Source organism: Gossypium raimondii, chromosome 2 (genome assembly GCF_025698545.1).
Source record: "Gossypium raimondii isolate GPD5lz chromosome 2, ASM2569854v1, whole genome shotgun sequence".
Classification (NCBI taxonomy): Eukaryota; Viridiplantae; Streptophyta; class Magnoliopsida; order Malvales; family Malvaceae; genus Gossypium; species Gossypium raimondii.
The window spans coordinates 3,785,995-3,802,626 of NC_068566.1; the positions used below are offsets into that span (position 1 = coordinate 3,785,995).

The window sequence follows — 16,632 nt, forward strand, 5'->3', positions numbered from 1 at the left end:
ACCACCAGCCCACCCAATAAACCCAATCCAATATTAAAAATCCATAACTTACTAACCCTAATCCAATAACCTTAACCCAACCCAAAAATCCCTAACCAAAAATTAAATTAAAAAAAAACACAAAAATCCCCAATCCTACAACCCTAATCACTAATCTATAAATTGAAACTCATTCTCATTCATCTTCATTCTTCATCGTCAATTCATGGAGATCTTTCATTATATAACCAAAATCAGGTTGATGTATATAATATAAGCAACACCCCTATCATCATTCATACACGTTATCCTTCTCAATTTCCCTTTTATTTTATATTTTATTTCATCTTGCTTGTTTGCTTTTTTCTAGAAACAAAACACTCTTTTCTCTCTTTGATGACACCCATTTGCTTTGCTTCTTTTCAGACTTTGGTCCCTTTTTCTATTTATTTTTCTAGGTTTTGTTTATTTTTTCAGAGTGATATTTTGTTTGGTGATTAAATATTAAGCGATTTAAAAAACATAAAAACTTCAGTTAATACTAGTTCGGTTCAATTAACCGATTGAATACCCCTACTTGTACTTGTTCCGATTTGTACCCCACTAATATTAGTGATTTACGTGTAAGATTAACTCTATGTTTTATTTTTATGTTAACACTGAAAAAAAAAATTCCTCCTAAAATTTCATTTACTTTCATTATCGAAAAAGATGTTTCTTTTAACTTCTACGAATTTGTTGAGATTCAAAGTTTTTAGCTTTGAATTTCAAAAACTCAACCAAATTTGCCTATTTCTATACATTTTTCCTTTTACAAGTCCACACATTTAGTGGAGCCTTTACATTCATGAGATTGTTACTTAAAATGACAGTCTGAACATCTGATTAAATGGATTGAAAATTTGGCAATACTGATGTTTTATATTAATCAAGTAATTACTAAAATTTTTGAAAAAAAGCTTAATCAGAAAAGGGTTCAAATTAAAGGTAATCCAAAAAGAGTAGGCAGATTTCAAATAACGAAGCTTAAAAGAATTACCATCAGTACCGATGGTATCAAGAGTAGAACCTGAAGTGAAACATGACGGACAATAGGCATCTCCAACATACTCCCTTCACTTTCTCCAAATCCATACATAGTGATCTTCTATCGCCTTTTAACTTGATAACCAGCATTGCCCAGTCACTCTCCTCAATATAATTGGTGGGGCACTAGTAGCAAGCAAAAGGGGCCAAAGATTTTTGTTCGCGAAGATCACTATAACTAACTGGATTTTATCGCTCACTGTACCAACTTATGTAAAAGAAAACAATTTTAGAATGAAAGTATGGGTATAAAAAATAGTGAGCATTCTTTTAAAAAAATAAGGTTGATTGGATCGGTGAAATCGATCCGGGTATTAAATCAGTTGTTATAGATTAGTTGAATTAAATTTTTAATTTTTTTTTTATTTTTTTTTATTTTTTTAATAATTTATTTAATAGAATTGAATGAACTGGTCGAATCGGTGAAATAAATGAACTGACGGTGTAATTAATTCAATCACCAGTCTAGTTCTGAAAATCTTTAAAAAAAAAGTGTGCATTATTTCTTTTATACAAAATTCAAATTATTTGGGTAATTCCTTTTATACAATTTCTAAATTATTCAAAAAATTTCAATTCTTAACATAAAAGGTATCACGTGTTTAATTATATTTTAGCTCATGATTTATAGATTGGTGTGTAACAACAACGATACCATTTGAGTTGAAATTTGAGAAATCCATTGAAGACCATTATCGATTTATAAATAAAAATAATATAAGCTTTATAAAAATTATAAATTGTATAATAACTTTCATAACATTTTTATAAATAATATATATTTTTCATAATTTAAAAATTTATTTTTATAAATAAATTATGATAAAAATTATAACATTTTTAATGAATAACTATATTATTTTTATAATGTATAGTATGAACGCATGATTAAATTATATCTATACTTCTTAACCCATAAATTTTTATAAATAAATATATTATAATATTTTTATAATATGTAAAGTAATTTTTATAATAAACTTTTTAACCATAACTTTAGAAATTTTTAAGATTTAAATAGTATAATTTTAAGACTTATAATACAAGAAATTTTTTGTCGTAATTATCTTGAACACTTATACATATTCATGTCTATAATATAATTTTTAATATAAAATAATTTTTAAAATTTGGCTTTGAGTGTAATTGGGACCCAATTCAAGAGAACCCATCTTAACTAAATATACGATCTTGTGTAATTACAAACAATTACACCCAAATCTAATTATTAGGTGGCTTTTCAAACACTACCTTAAATATTCTTAATTTGATATGTTTTAGATTTAAATTTCATTTTACTCACAATTTAATATGTTTTCTTTTATTTTAATACCGTATATATTGTGTTACTATTAATTGATTTTAAATTATATTTATTATTTATTATATATCATTTTAAAATAACTTTTTAAATACTAATTTTACACGCATATGTAATAATTTTCTTAGTATTGATAAAACATTCAAAAAAGAAAAGAACAAAAAATACTACATAGAATATTAGTATAAGAAAATAATAATTTTTAGTTTTATGGTCGGTAAAGAGTACAGTTTTTTCAGGTCATAATTTTTTCCCCCTTCCATAATAGCTGATTCACTCAAGTCCGCCACCCTCCACCGTACCGTCATCGTCACGCTAGAAAAAAAAAGAAAGAAAGGTAAAGAAAAATATTCGCGTCGCCGGAATCCGCCGCAAGTCACCGGCGATGATAGCCGGAAAGCCACCGTTACAGCAATCTCAGCTGTTTTCTTTAAAGGGATCCGTTCTCACTCTCTCTATTCTGACCCTAATTTCATTCACTTACTTCTCCTTCAAATCCCTTCGTCCTCCTCTTCCGTTCTCCCCTCCCACTCCTCAGATCACTCTCCTCCCTTCCTCCGCCACCGGCACCAACACCACAACTCCTTCTCAGCCTCGTATCGTCGCCGAGAAAAAAGAAGGCAATGTCGGCGAAGAACAAGAAGACAACGACGACGATTTTTTTACCGATATTTATCACTCTCCGAAGCTTTTCAAGTTGAATTTCGAAGAAATGGAGAAGAAATTCAAGATCTACATTTACCCCGACGGCGATCCGAAAACTTTCTACCAAACTCCCCGGAAACTGACCGGTAAATACGCCAGCGAAGGTTACTTTTTCCAGAATATTCGCGAGAGTCGGTTTCGTACGGAAGATCCAGATCAAGCTCACCTCTTCTTTATCCCAATCTCTTGTCACAAAATGCGCGGCAAGGTATACATTATCTTCTTCTTCTTCTTCTTTTTTAAATTAGATCTACACAAATTAGTTAAATTCAGAAACTTATTTTCATTGAAATTATTAATGCAGGGAACGTCGTATGAGAATATGACAATAATTGTTCAGAATTATCTAGATGGTTTGATAGCTAAATATCCTTATTGGAATAGAACACTAGGTGCCGATCATTTCTTCGTTACTTGTCATGATGTCGGTGTTCGTGCAACGGAAGGGGTTCCATTTCTTGTAAAGAACGCCATTCGTGTTGTTTGTTCTCCGAGCTATGATGTTGGGTTTATTCCACATAAAGATGTTGCTCTCCCTCAAGTTTTGCAGCCCTTTGCTCTTCCTGCTGGTGGAAATGATGTTGAAAATAGGTAGAACTGAAATCCTCTGTTTTTATATATGGATGTTAGATTCAATGCGTTGTTATTTTGTAGAATAGCTTGTATTCAGTGGTTATAAATACGCACTTGTTAGGGAAACTCTTTTGTTTTAATTGTTGGGAATGTAAGTTTGTAGCTTCATAATGACTAAGAGGCATGTTTTTGTAGGACGTCGCTTGGTTTTTGGGCTGGTCATAGGAACTCGAAGATTAGGGTGATACTGGCTCGTGTGTGGGAGAATGATACTGAGCTTGACATTTCAAATAATAGAATAAGCAGGGCTACTGGACATTTAGTGTACCAGAAGAGGTTTTATAGAACTAAATTCTGCATATGCCCTGGTGGCTCCCAGGTCAACAGTGCTCGCATAACTGATTCAATCCATTATGGATGTGTTCCTGGTAAGCATTCTCAAGTGTCGACTTCTTGTGATTGATACAATGAACAACGTTTCAAGAATTTCTATTTCATTTGTTGCTTTTGTTTGGTTAGTGGTTTATGTGGACTGCTAAGTTATAGGATATGCTAGCTATAATAGAAAGGACAATCCTAGAACTACAAATAAAAATAGGAGTGATTATTTTTAAACAAAATACACAAACTGAATAAGCTTATCAAATTGGCTATTAGCTATGCTTTAGAGGAGGCTATGAGACTCCAATTTCATGACATAGATTCCAGATGTACTAGTGACAGAATTGCTCTTAAAGGCTGGACATATGTAAGAAAGTGTGCTTCTTTTAGGCACCCCTTTGGAGTGCAGAAAAAGTATTACATTTTTATTCACATAAAAACCTGGGAATATCTCTGTTACTTTCAGAGATAGTGTGAAACTTGGTAGCTTCCCAGCATAATCCGAGTCTGATGATTCTGTAGGCTGTCACAAAGTATGAGTCAGATTCAATCTTACCTAGTTTTCAGCAGCTTTAATATCTCCTGAATTTTAATTTTCTTAAGATTTGGACATAAGATTTTATCCATAACTATACCTTGACTGTATCATATCTATCAGAACACGAGATGCATTGTCTGTTATCAATAATTTATTCTGGGAAGATTTGTGAAACTTAAGAATTAGTTTGGAGTAAGGGCTATAGTATTTTCAACGGATCCTCATTTTGAGGCACAAGTTTTTGCACACTGCTGTGCATTTTTATTTTCCATGTCAACAGCTGAACCAGAGAGAGAGAAATGATTAAAAATGTTTCCCTTAACCTATTTGGCTGCTTTTGTTGCAGTAATATTATCCAACTATTATGACCTGCCATTCAACGACATTCTCGATTGGCAAAAATTTGCTGTCATCCTTAGAGAGAGTGATGTTTACCAGCTGAAGCAGATCCTGAAGAGCATATCCCATGAGGAATTTGTTTCACTACATAACAACTTGGTTAAGGTAGTCGTCCTTTCTGCAATACTATTTCTTTTTTTTTTCTCACTAAAATCGAAGTTCATGTAAATAACAATTTGCAGCAGTACTCATTGATGAGAATTTCTGATGCTATTTATCTTCTTTTACCAGGTTCAGAAGCATTTCCAATGGAATACACCCCCGGTAAAGTTCGATGCATTCCACATGGTTATTTACGAACTTTGGTTGCGCCACCATGTAATCAAATACTAAAATTTTGTTGATTTATTTAGCTAATGTAAGTTCTTCTTCGCTTTTATATATGTTCAAAGGTTGATTTCTATTTTCTAACAACCAAAAGTTTGTATTTTATGTGCATAATGCTCAAAATTATTAAGTCCCAAAGATCAACTATTTGTTTATTCTTCCGATTACTCTTTTGCATTTTAGTACAGACTGCTTCACTTTATATGCAGACATGATGAAGATAGAGTTGGTTTTGTAAACAATGTTATTCAAAGGCATGTATAACTCAAATTTAATTATGATTTTTAGGTTAATGGCCAAAAATAGTGATGTCTATGGTTATGGATTATATCTGGCAATTTATGTCATGTTTCATGTTTGTGATGCTTTTTTATCATCATCATATTTAAAGTGTTCATTATAGAAAATATTGACATGAATGATTTTTGTTAAATAGGTTTTGACACAATTGTGTGTTCTTGTCTATGTTTATGTTTATGTTCATTTTTCCATATGGTGTGTGTTTTGTTTTGGTTGTTTTATCTTAATCGTGAAACATTTATTAGATGGCATTCATTATTTTTAAATTCGAATATTATAAGAATAATTTTCAGTTGCTTTATATATATTAGAAATTGTGGGGTTGGATTGATATCATTTGTTTTAGGGTGAATATTTGATACGATATGTATCTTTTTATTCCACAAGCAGCTTTAAAAATTAACATGATTTTTTTTAAATATTTATTTTTTAATATCTTTTATATTCTGATAGGGTATTTTTAACTTCTAACTTTATTTGTGGAGTTTAAAACTCTATTGTTTCATAATAAAATAATAATTAAATAATTAAAAAGACACTTGGCATCATTTTAGATTGGCTTGTGGAGTGGATAGTATAATTACTCATTAATAATAGGGAAAATATTTGGTACATTGCCAATAGAGTTTTTAGATTATGGTCAATATATAGGGGTATAGTAAAATATTTAAAATAATAGAAAATTTAATTTTTAATGTTGTTTGTGGAAAAAATCATGCACTACCAGTTTATTAATATTAATCTTAATAATAACATTATTTAAATGAATGTAAAAATTAAAAGTAAATCTTTGATTGATGATAAATTTAAAGGTTTATCATAATCTTTATTGTTTTTAAATAAAGAGATTAAAATACATTTAAATAATGACTTATTTTAAATGTTAAAAAGTATTTTATAGTTTTACTAATTAAATTAATATTCGGTTGATTCATGACATCAATTTAATCAAAGGATTAAATAATAATACATATTATTAGAATGATCAAGCGGTTGCATTTCTGCTTATGATCAAGCTGAAATGTTCCAAAAGTATAGAGTTAATTACTCTAAACGTCCCTCAACTATGACATCATTTTAAGTTGGTTCAATAACTTTGAATCATTTTAATTGTATATATCAAAAGATTATTTTGTTATTAAAATCGTTAATTAACTATTAAATGATACATTTCGTGTCATAATTTAAAATAAAATTAAAAATTGAATATTATAAAAGTAAATGTTTTCAAAATCTTAGTTTTAAAGTTTTCATGTTAAAGTTTTATTTTATTTTTTAAAATTTTTACTTTTAAAAATAAATATGTGACTTAATTGATATATTATTAATAATTTGAAAATCAATTTAAAATAAAAATTATAATTTAAAAATATTTGGTGCAATTAACTCAAAATTTAATTACATGGTTTTTTTAATCATATCCAAAAGTTTACGCGCCAGGTAGGGGTCGAACCTACGGCCTTCTGCTTAGGAAACAGACGCTCTATCCACTGAGCTACAAGCGCCAGTTGACATCTTTATACTACTATCCTTACTTAACTCTAAATCTCTGACCTTTTTCTTCTTTAACTTTAAACTTATATTTAACAATAAAAAGAAAGTCAGAAGGAAATTACATAAAAAGAGATGGGCTCAAAAAACTGAGATTCATTCTGAAGTGTGATTATTTTAGTGCAAAATATTATTCCCTACGTTTGACTTGAGTTTGGCTAAAACTACCATACTCCATAAATTATTACAGAGGTTTTATATTAATAAACGAATTATAATTTAATATTTCTATTAAAAAATAAGTAAATTAGTTATTATGTTTTAAAATAAAAAAGGTAAATCGATCATTTTATTAAAATTAATTCATATACATCAAAATAAAATGCATATACTACACCACGTGTAATTATTTAATTATTTTATTAACTACCTTAACTTTTAATGATTAAAAAAAAGAAATTAACAAAATTATCAATTTTATCCAATATTTTACGGGATATGGAATCCTCAGCAAATAAAAAAAATTCCTAAATTCTATAATACCTAAATCACCCTCAAATAAGTTTACAAATTACCAACCGTGGGTCGGTTCGTTACTCTGCTTTTCAGAAGCGTAAAGCGTTAGTTGCGTGTAAATCTCGAGCGCCAAAAACCAACGGTCAAGATTTCATCAACACATGAATATCGTTAATTATTTAATCTTTATACTTTAATTTAACATAGTTTAATCATTTTACTTCTTTTTCTAATATCGTTATCTAAAATTATTAATTATTTTAGTTAAAACAAGAATCAAATTTAGTAATTTTTTATTTTAATGGATATTTAGAAGGAAAAGAAAAAAGAGTGTATAAATATAGGAGAAATTCCAAAACAATTTCATGAAGCTGGTTGTTAGCAATTGCTTTGATCTTCCCTAAGAATAACCAATTTCCAAAGATAAACCATTATTTTTCTTCAAATCCACTCTGTATATCTAAAATTCCATTGGTTAATAATCATTCTTTGGTAAAAAAAATTGGGGATTGGGATTTGTAAATCTCCACCCTCAAAACATGAATATGGAAGAACTTTAGTTGATTCATTCTATTGTGGGGAGGTGGAATAATTTTCAACTTTTTTTTTCATTATCCAAGAACTTTTCAAGTTTAATGTTGAAGAGGAATTGAAAAAAAAAAAACAATCAAAACCCAAAAAAATTCATAAAAAACCCAAACTTTTTTCTTCTTTCTTTTTAGGAACTTGAAAAGCCTTGGATAATAATAACAATAATGGCTGCTGAAGGTATTCAAGTTTGCTCTTTTTTTAATAAAAAAAATGGGTTCTTTTTGGATAAAGATTTTATTTTTCTTTTTTTAAATGCAGGGATAAAATCAGACAAGGAATCTCCAAGGGGTGTATTGGAAAACCATGGGGTTGGATCAGATTCAGATAGCAGCACTTGCAGCAGCAGCAGTTCAAGCTTGAGTTTACAAGAGAAACCGGTTCCTTCTTTATCTTCTTCTTCTACATCCAATAAGAACAACCTGGATTTCAATGGTTTACAATGGAAGAGTATATTTGGGACTTTCAAGAAAAAATCCCCCATAAGTTTCTCAATCTTCCCTTTGGTTACTAGTTATGAGATTTCTAGGAAGAATTTTATGAAGAAAATTGCTAAACTTTATGGTTCTGAGGAAGATGATGATTGTATCCCACAAGTTAAACCTTCATGGAAGAATTTTTCTTACGCTGACCTAGCTGCTGCTACTGATAATTTCAGTCAAAGTAAGCTATTTTAATTAATTTACATCATTAATGAATGATTAATCCCCGTTTTTGTTTTTTGTATTATAGAGAATTTGCTTGGAGAAGGTGGAAGTGCTGAAGTGTATAAAGGGATATTATCTGATGGTAAAGTTGTGGCAGTGAAGAAGTTTATTAAAAATGACAAGGAAACTGAAGAGAGAGCCGGTGATTTATTATCGGAACTCGGGATTATTACGCATATTAATCATCCGAATGCCGCTCATTTGATCGGTTATAGCATCGATCGCGGCTTGATTTTAGTCCTCGAGTTTTCGCCTCATGGCAGCCTCGCTTCTGTGCTTTTTGGTAACCATCTGTGATTACCATTGCCATTGCCAAGCTCTGTTGGAGACTAATGAGGATATTGTTGATGCATTTGCAGGTTCAATTGAGCAGTCCCTTGATTGGAAGAGAAGGTTTAAGGTTGTTCTGGGGATAGCCGAAGGATTGAAATACCTGCATCATGAATGTCCGAGACGGATTATTCATCGAGACATCAAAGCGTCCAACATATTGCTCACCGAAGATTACCAAGCTCAGGTACTTCCGACGTGCACTTGATGATTATTTTTCATTCAATTGGCTCACATTGGCATTTCGTTTATAGATATCCGATTTCGGTCTTGCGAAATGGCTCCCGGAGAACTGGGAACACCATGTTGTCCACCCCATCGAAGGAACATTCGGGTAATACCATCCATCGTCTTTTAAATTCTTCAATTAACTTCGGTCATCATACTCATAACGTTGCCTTCAGGTATTTAGCTCCAGAGTATTTCATGCACGGAATTGTCGATGAAAAAACCGATGTATTCGCGTTTGGAGTTTTATTATTGGAGATATTAACAGGTCGCCGTGCCGTCGATTCATCGTCGAGACAAAGTCTTGTCATTTGGGTACACCTTCTCCACTTAAATATCATCAAAACACGATACATAAACAAAGGAACTTAATCTCATTGTCTTGTAACAGGCAAAACCACTTCTTGAATCAAATAATGTCGAAGAATTAGTAGATCCTAGACTTGGAGACAATTATAATCCAACTGAACTAAAAAGAGCAATGCTAACAGCTTCTCTCTGCATTAGCCACTTATCCACCATGCGACCGAGCATGATGAAGGTAAACATAACATCGATACTAACATGTTGTTCGATGTCTCCCACCCGGAAATTCACGCCGATTACCTTTTTCTTTTTCTTTTTTTCAGGTCGTAGATATGCTTAAAAACGGAGAACAAGGTCTTCTAGAGTATCAACCTAAGTCATCCGGAGAAAAAGCGATGATCATAGACAACTGTGACTCCCAAGCTTATAATCGAACCACCTACCAAAATGACTTAAACCGTCATATGCAGCTGGTTATGGAGTAAGTAAGGATTGATGTTGCTGCTGCTACTAATTTTTTTGTTAGTTGTTTGTGTGAGAAAAAATTCCGAGCTGTACAGAGTATACTGTCGGCCTCGTCGATAAAAAACAGTGTTCTTCAGGATATTTTTTTTCTTTCAGCTTTTACTATAAAACTGGCTTTTAATTCTTCAAAAAAACAACCATTTGAGAAACCTGCAATGATCTCAGAAGAAAATTATATCAGAAAAATCCATATGCAATGAGGTCAAAATATTGTACTCATTTTTCTTTTCTAAAAAAAAGATTAGTTCTTGTTTCTCAAAGAATGTAACACCTAGCATATAAGATTGTCGCAGCAACAACAACAAAAAAAAATGTAATTCGTATCGTTACCATATTTTGTCTGGGTCAAACTCGAATCGGGTGCGAATTTCATTTTTTTATTATCATGTCATATGTTTATTAATTTATTTATAAATATTATTTATTAGTACTACAATTTGTTTTCTTAAAAAATTTAGAATGATGATTAATCTGATTGAGTTGTGGGGCAGTATACAGTGGCGAAGCTAGAAAATTTATTGTAGGGCGTCGGAATTAAATTGTATATTTTTATGATAGTAAAAATATAATTTCATCATTTTAATAGTCTATTACATATTTATAATTTTAAGAGATTAAATTAATTTTTATCATTTTGGAAGTTAAAGTGTAATTTTACCATTACTAATTTAAAATTTTATAAATTATAAATGACCTAAATGAAAAATCTCTTGGCTCCTGGCAATATACTAATTTTAAATATTGAAATAGTAGAACAGTGTACAATTTTTAAATATTGGAACGATGAATAAGAGGTTGTAATAATAAGTTGATATTAGTTAGAGATCTTGTTTCATGAAATTATATCGATAACTGCTCTAACGATTTATGAAAACTAAATTAAGTTAAATTAATATATAAGCTATAACATTATATATTAGATCAAAATTCATAAAGGAAATAAATTGAATATATATATATATATATATATATGTCTTCCATGAAAATTCATACACATTAAGATTCATAGGACGAAAAGAGCATTTTTGAAGTCCTTATACTCATTATGCCTAGCATTGAATAGACCGGGTATTCACCCTATCAATATTTCAAATCAATGATGGGTTCGATTCGGATCTTGCCTAAACAGCACCCGAATCGGACCGAACCATTTGTCAAGCTATTGTTCTCTTGTTTTGTTCCTTCAAAGTAATGGAGTAAGACATTGATTTCTCTCAAAAAGATCAATTCTTTTGTCAATTTTTTCTCCTGGAACTGGTGTGACAAAGACATGCAAAAATAATTTTATATGATATCAGATTATTAAATGAAACCATAACTAATAATGTCATTACACAAATAAAAAAAGATGGAACTATCTGACAATCCCTCACTGTATGTAAAATAGTTTCCAACACTTTCCGCATAATCGACAATGCTATTCACATGAAATGCCTTCAAGGGCAAAGCTAAAAGAGATAAACAAAAGCAAAATTGATTCTACGTCTTCTCAATATCAATCTTAACAGTCGTCTCATAAATTTTTTTAGCAATCAAAATAGTATCAATAATAAAGCTGACTTGTTTTCATAATCTTCCTCAATCCGTTGGAGTAGAGTTTTAGCGACAAGCTCATAAGCTTAAACTGAGTTAAAGATTCAAGTGCCGTCGCCATTGACACCATAAGCGTGTAATTAAGTTCTGGGTCCAGCCCAACCCCGTAACAGACAGAGTATAGTGTTCTATAGAAAGAGTCGCCCAGCAAATCCTATCTAAACAACTGTGCCTAAGACTCAATAACTCCAGGCTCTTTCTAAAATGAAGTTTTAAAATATAGAATTTCAAAAAGAACAAAAGGATAAATGACACAAGGGTACAAATGGTCAAAATTGAATGGGGCAGAAAAGTTGGAAATGTGCACCTTCTGCTGCTTTTTACCCCCATTCTTTTCAGACTTGTCATGTCTTTAAACCCCTTTATATATTTTGTTTTTGGTCCTCACTCACTTTTGCTATAAGCCTACAACCAAAAAGCCAATTAATTAATCCTCCTTTTCAGCTTACCTGCTCCAAGTTTAGATGATTAGGTACCAATTCAAGCATCCATGTTCTCATTAGAGACCAAGTAATGAATGAAAAAGATTATGGCATTGGCAACTAAGATTTTTACTTCATGATAGGGATAACAGAAATTGGTTGGAGAAATTTTACCCAGAGGAGCAAAATGGACTACTTTTTGGATAATAAATATAAAGTAATTGTATCCAAAAATATAAAATAGTTGTGATAATTGCTTGTTCCATCTCAACTCCCTCTATTATAATTAAAACTTAATTATGTTCAAATCTTTTTAAAAATTTATATTTAAATATTCACCTATTTTTTTAAAAATAAAAACAATAATGGACTAACGTGAAGCGTCAATAGAAATAGTGAAACAAGACGGGAGGCGGAGAAAAACAGGCTCGTTGTGAAGCACTGATAGATTTCACAACACCAACCCTAGTCTTCTCCATTGCCATCCCTAAACGTTAAACTACTAAATTTCATTTGATATTCTGTGTGGCATTCTTCATTTTTGTGAGTCCTCGAATGGCCTGTTATTTTTTTATGATTAAAATATCCTTCATATCCAGTTCTTCCCCATATATGAGGACTTCCATAACGACTCATCCGCAAAATTTGAACCTTGGAGCCAGTGGTTGGACTTTGATGAAAAACTTTGGAAGACATTTTTTCGCAAGAAAATGGAATTGATTTTGCCTATTTCAGCATGTCTCTCATCTCTAACATATGAAGATAAGATACTTTACAAAATCCAGCCTTCAAAACCAGAAAAAAAAAACCCTCAACCCAAAAGGTAGATCAGATTGGTGATGGTTAGATTATGGGGTCAGCTGGGAAACATGGTTGCTTCTTGCTACTAATGTTAGCTGAATTGCAAAACTACTCCTTGTTAAATAAATAAATAAAAACCTGATTTAAGGGTCATTTCAGTAAGACTGGTGAGGCCATAAGAAAAACTGATCCGCTGTTGGTTGCGACATTAAGGTCGTTGGAGTTGTGGTCATCGTTGAGGAAGAACCGGGGAGATCAGAGATGCTGATATTGGAAGCCTGAAGGTGGTGGTAGAGATTATGCTGATAAAATGCCGCTGCATCAAACGGGATTCCACAAGGGATAGTAGATATCGACTGCTGCATGGGGGCAAAACTTATGTTGCTGTTAGAGCTGCACTGGGGTTGTTGTTCGTGGTTTACTACTGCTGGTTTTTGCTCCGACTCGAGTGAGATCTTTAGCCGCTTAGCTGCTCCACCGATGGGGAGAGAACTCTTGGCGATTGCTTCGACGTCGTAGCGGCTCATCTCAAAGTTGGTCACCGCATTTATGCCCCTAAACTTGATGGCCGCTATATCGTAGGCCTCTGCTGCCTCCTCTTCGGTAGCTGTCATCATACATATGATTATTATTATTAGATATCAATAGTTACCCTTACAATAAGGTATCGGATCATCATCACACGCATTTGCAGCCTTACCAAAAGTCCCCAGGTAAAGGTCCTTGTTTCCAGCAACACGACCGATCCTTGCTTGCCATCGACCTTGTTGATGATGCCTGCCAAAATTAAGTTGATAATTCAAGCATTAGTCTTGGTTTGTAATAATAGAAAATAATCCGGAGTGCATAATTCAAAATCTAACCTTGTGACACCTCTGTAAATTGATGCTCCCCTTGAAAATCCGCTGCTCTTCCTATTAAATTTCAATCGAGACGAACAATACATTAAATCACCGCAATTAACCAAGAAAATAAGGAATCACAAACTGATTAAGAATACTATGCTTTTACCTCCTTAAAGAAGCAATAAATTCTTGCTTTGTCACATGTTTCATCTCCTCCAACTCTTTCGAATAGTTTGTAATCTAAACCAAGCATAAGATCGAACAATTAAACGAGTTCACACATAAAATATCATTCAGCAACAAAAAGGACCTTGAAATCATATATACCGGAAAGTTGGTGGTTGCAGTAGGACCCCAGTATTTCAGCGCAGCCAAATCGTAAGCCCGAGCTGCCTTTTCTTCTTTATCATATCCACCTGAGGAAAATTACAAAATCTCACATTATCGGCCTACAAACTTAAAACTAAATACAACAAAATATGAAACTGTATTGAGTTTTCTTACCTAAGTACACTGTTGAAAACAAATATCGGCCACGATCCCGCATTTTCATGCAAAAAAGTAGGAAAAAATTGTCAATATCAGGCAATAAATTTAGTCAAAATTTTCTGCTTCCAATCATTCATACAAAGCAATGCAAAGCCAAAATATAACAATCATTTTTTATACTGTTCAATTCTTGCACTTCACTATTATTTTACCCTTTAATTAAACTTCAAAAATTACATTAGGTTAAATATTTTAAAAAAAGTACAACTATGGCTAGATTATTAAGCTTGAGTGTGAACCAGAACATAGCCCACATTATCAGCTTTTTTAGCCAAGAGGCACTGTCAATAAGTTTAGGCTATAAAAGTGGGGGTTTCACACATACTTTTTTTTTAATCTTTCATATAAAATAAACCCAATGGGTAGTTTGGTCAAACCCAGACCTTCTCTCTCACAGACCCTGGGGACTGAACCAGTGGGTGTGTGGGTGTGGGACGTTTCAAACACAGGGTGCTAAAATGGCGGCATATCTGATCAAATCAATCAAAGAAGGAAAAAATAAAAAAAAAAATGTGTTTTGTTTGGCTGTAAAGAAAAAGTAATATTTGTACATTATATATAACATCAGTCATTCAATCATAAAAAAAAGGCTGACAACAAATGGCTATCATTTGAATGCATGCAAGTTTCTTTTCACTGTCAAACAGTGTATATATAACCATATATGTATGTATTTATGTACCTTGACGCCCTTTCCGAGCTTGACCTTCTCTCCTACAGCTGTTATCCCATAGATGAGCTTCGTATCTACCCGTCCATCGGTGTCTGTATTTACCATTGCCATGTAAGTAACCCCCATTAAAAAAAATTAAAAATTTTTCGGGAAAAAATAGTTAAATGAAGTTGTATACCTGGTGACACCCCTGTAAATTGAAGTTCGCTGACCAAAAGTATCAACGATTTTCTTTGAACAATCGGAGTCAACTGAAACGACGGCTTTATTGGTGGTGGTGGTGTTAATTTCGGAGGTTTGGTTAACACCTAGGGATAAGGAACCGGCGGTGGGACAATTTGAGTGGCCAGGAAACTCAACAGCAGCTAACTGAGTTCGTCCCATTGAAGCTGAGTCATCAACTTCAGACCCCGAGTTAGTCGAAAACGCTTGAAACCCAGTAATGGCTTTGAGATCTTGGTGGTCGTTGAAGTAAGCAGCAGCACCGACGTGGTGGTGATCGTAGATTTGAGTTAAATGAGTTAAGGACGAGTCCTGGGTTTCGGTTTGGCTATTATCTGAATATCTAACGATTGACGAGGAATCTCCGAGGAAATCTTCGAGTTTCGGAACTTGATGATGGTGAAAGCTTGAGAGAATGGATGACTCATCGGCCGCCATGGCTGGTTGTTGAGTTTGATGTTTTGGATTCGTCCATTCTATTAAAGAAAACCAAAAATGCACATAAAACGAGTCAACTCAGTATGCCTTTCTGGGTTTATTTTATATGTAACAGTAAACAACACCCTATATTTTCTCGGCAACCAAACAGAAACCATGAAAAGAAAAGAAAGAAAGAAAAGATTACCATTGGCATAGAAGTTATCGATCAAGTAATGAGGAGAAGCAGCAGAAGCAGTAGCAGCTGAGGATCCTTCATATGACACGAACTGAGGCTCAGATGAAGACCTCAACATCTCCATCGGGGATAGTGAAAAGGAAAGCCAGTTACTCACTGTTGCTGGTGCCATTTAATACTTGTAAAAAACCAACACTAAAAACCAAAACTGTTTTTTTTCTCAGGAAACAAACAAAAAAAAACTATCTCAAACTTTTTTAACCTCGAATCATAAGCTGAGAAAATAAAACTGATCATGTACTTAATCGTTACTTAAAAACTGCCCCCCTTTACGATAATCACGAAGCTTAAAACTAAGAAAAATGGGCAAAAGAATCTTTTCTAAAAGCTTAAAAAGAGGGTTAAATGCATGCAGAACTGGTCTGGGATTTCTTTGAAATTGGTTTAGCCTTTTGGTTAAGAGAGAAAGGAAACTAGGAAAAAGGAAAATAGAGAGAAGAGGTGTTCGGGTTTTTAAAGGGATCGAGAAATAGAGAATAAAGGGCAAAACTATTAATGCCAACTAGAGAGAAGCCGCATTCAAAAGGAACTTGTTTGAGTGATTTTTAAAA

The 16,632-nt window shown here is 32.5% G+C and overlaps 3 protein-coding genes and 1 non-coding gene across 4 annotated transcripts; 2 read left to right on the plus strand and 2 right to left on the minus strand.

Moving 5' to 3' along the window:
• The first annotated feature begins 2,586 nt into the window (after positions 1-2,586).
• Positions 2,587-5,464, plus strand: LOC105787745 (probable glycosyltransferase At5g03795). The gene is made up of 5 exons (XM_012614294.2): positions 2,587-3,299; positions 3,396-3,682; positions 3,860-4,092; positions 4,930-5,087; positions 5,214-5,464. Exons 1-5 carry the CDS (start codon positions 2,772-2,774, stop codon positions 5,313-5,315), a joined length of 1,308 nt encoding a protein of 435 aa, XP_012469748.1. The 5' UTR covers positions 2,587-2,771; the 3' UTR covers positions 5,316-5,464.
• A 1,577-nt stretch (positions 5,465-7,041) lies between these two features.
• Positions 7,042-7,114, minus strand: TRNAR-CCU (transfer RNA arginine (anticodon CCU)). The gene has a single exon. It is a non-coding gene; the product is annotated as a tRNA-Arg (tRNA).
• A 906-nt stretch (positions 7,115-8,020) lies between these two features.
• Positions 8,021-10,437, plus strand: LOC105787746 (receptor-like cytosolic serine/threonine-protein kinase RBK1). Its single transcript, XM_012614295.2, has 8 exons — positions 8,021-8,384; positions 8,466-8,867; positions 8,937-9,194; positions 9,271-9,428; positions 9,496-9,575; positions 9,646-9,784; positions 9,861-10,010; positions 10,099-10,437. Exons 1-8 carry the CDS (start codon positions 8,372-8,374, stop codon positions 10,258-10,260), a joined length of 1,362 nt encoding a protein of 453 aa, XP_012469749.1. The 5' UTR covers positions 8,021-8,371; the 3' UTR covers positions 10,261-10,437.
• A 2,734-nt stretch (positions 10,438-13,171) lies between these two features.
• On the minus strand, positions 13,172-16,546 carry LOC105787747 (AP2-like ethylene-responsive transcription factor AIL6). Its single transcript, XM_012614297.2, has 9 exons — positions 16,031-16,546; positions 15,362-15,881; positions 15,193-15,275; positions 14,466-14,474; positions 14,289-14,377; positions 14,128-14,201; positions 13,980-14,030; positions 13,817-13,893; positions 13,172-13,723 (listed from the first exon to the last, which is right to left on the minus strand). The coding sequence occupies exons 1-9, from the start codon at positions 16,191-16,193 to the stop codon at positions 13,272-13,274; spliced, it is 1,518 nt and encodes a 505-aa protein (XP_012469751.1). The 5' UTR covers positions 16,194-16,546; the 3' UTR covers positions 13,172-13,271.
• Positions 16,547-16,632: the final 86 nt, after the last annotated feature.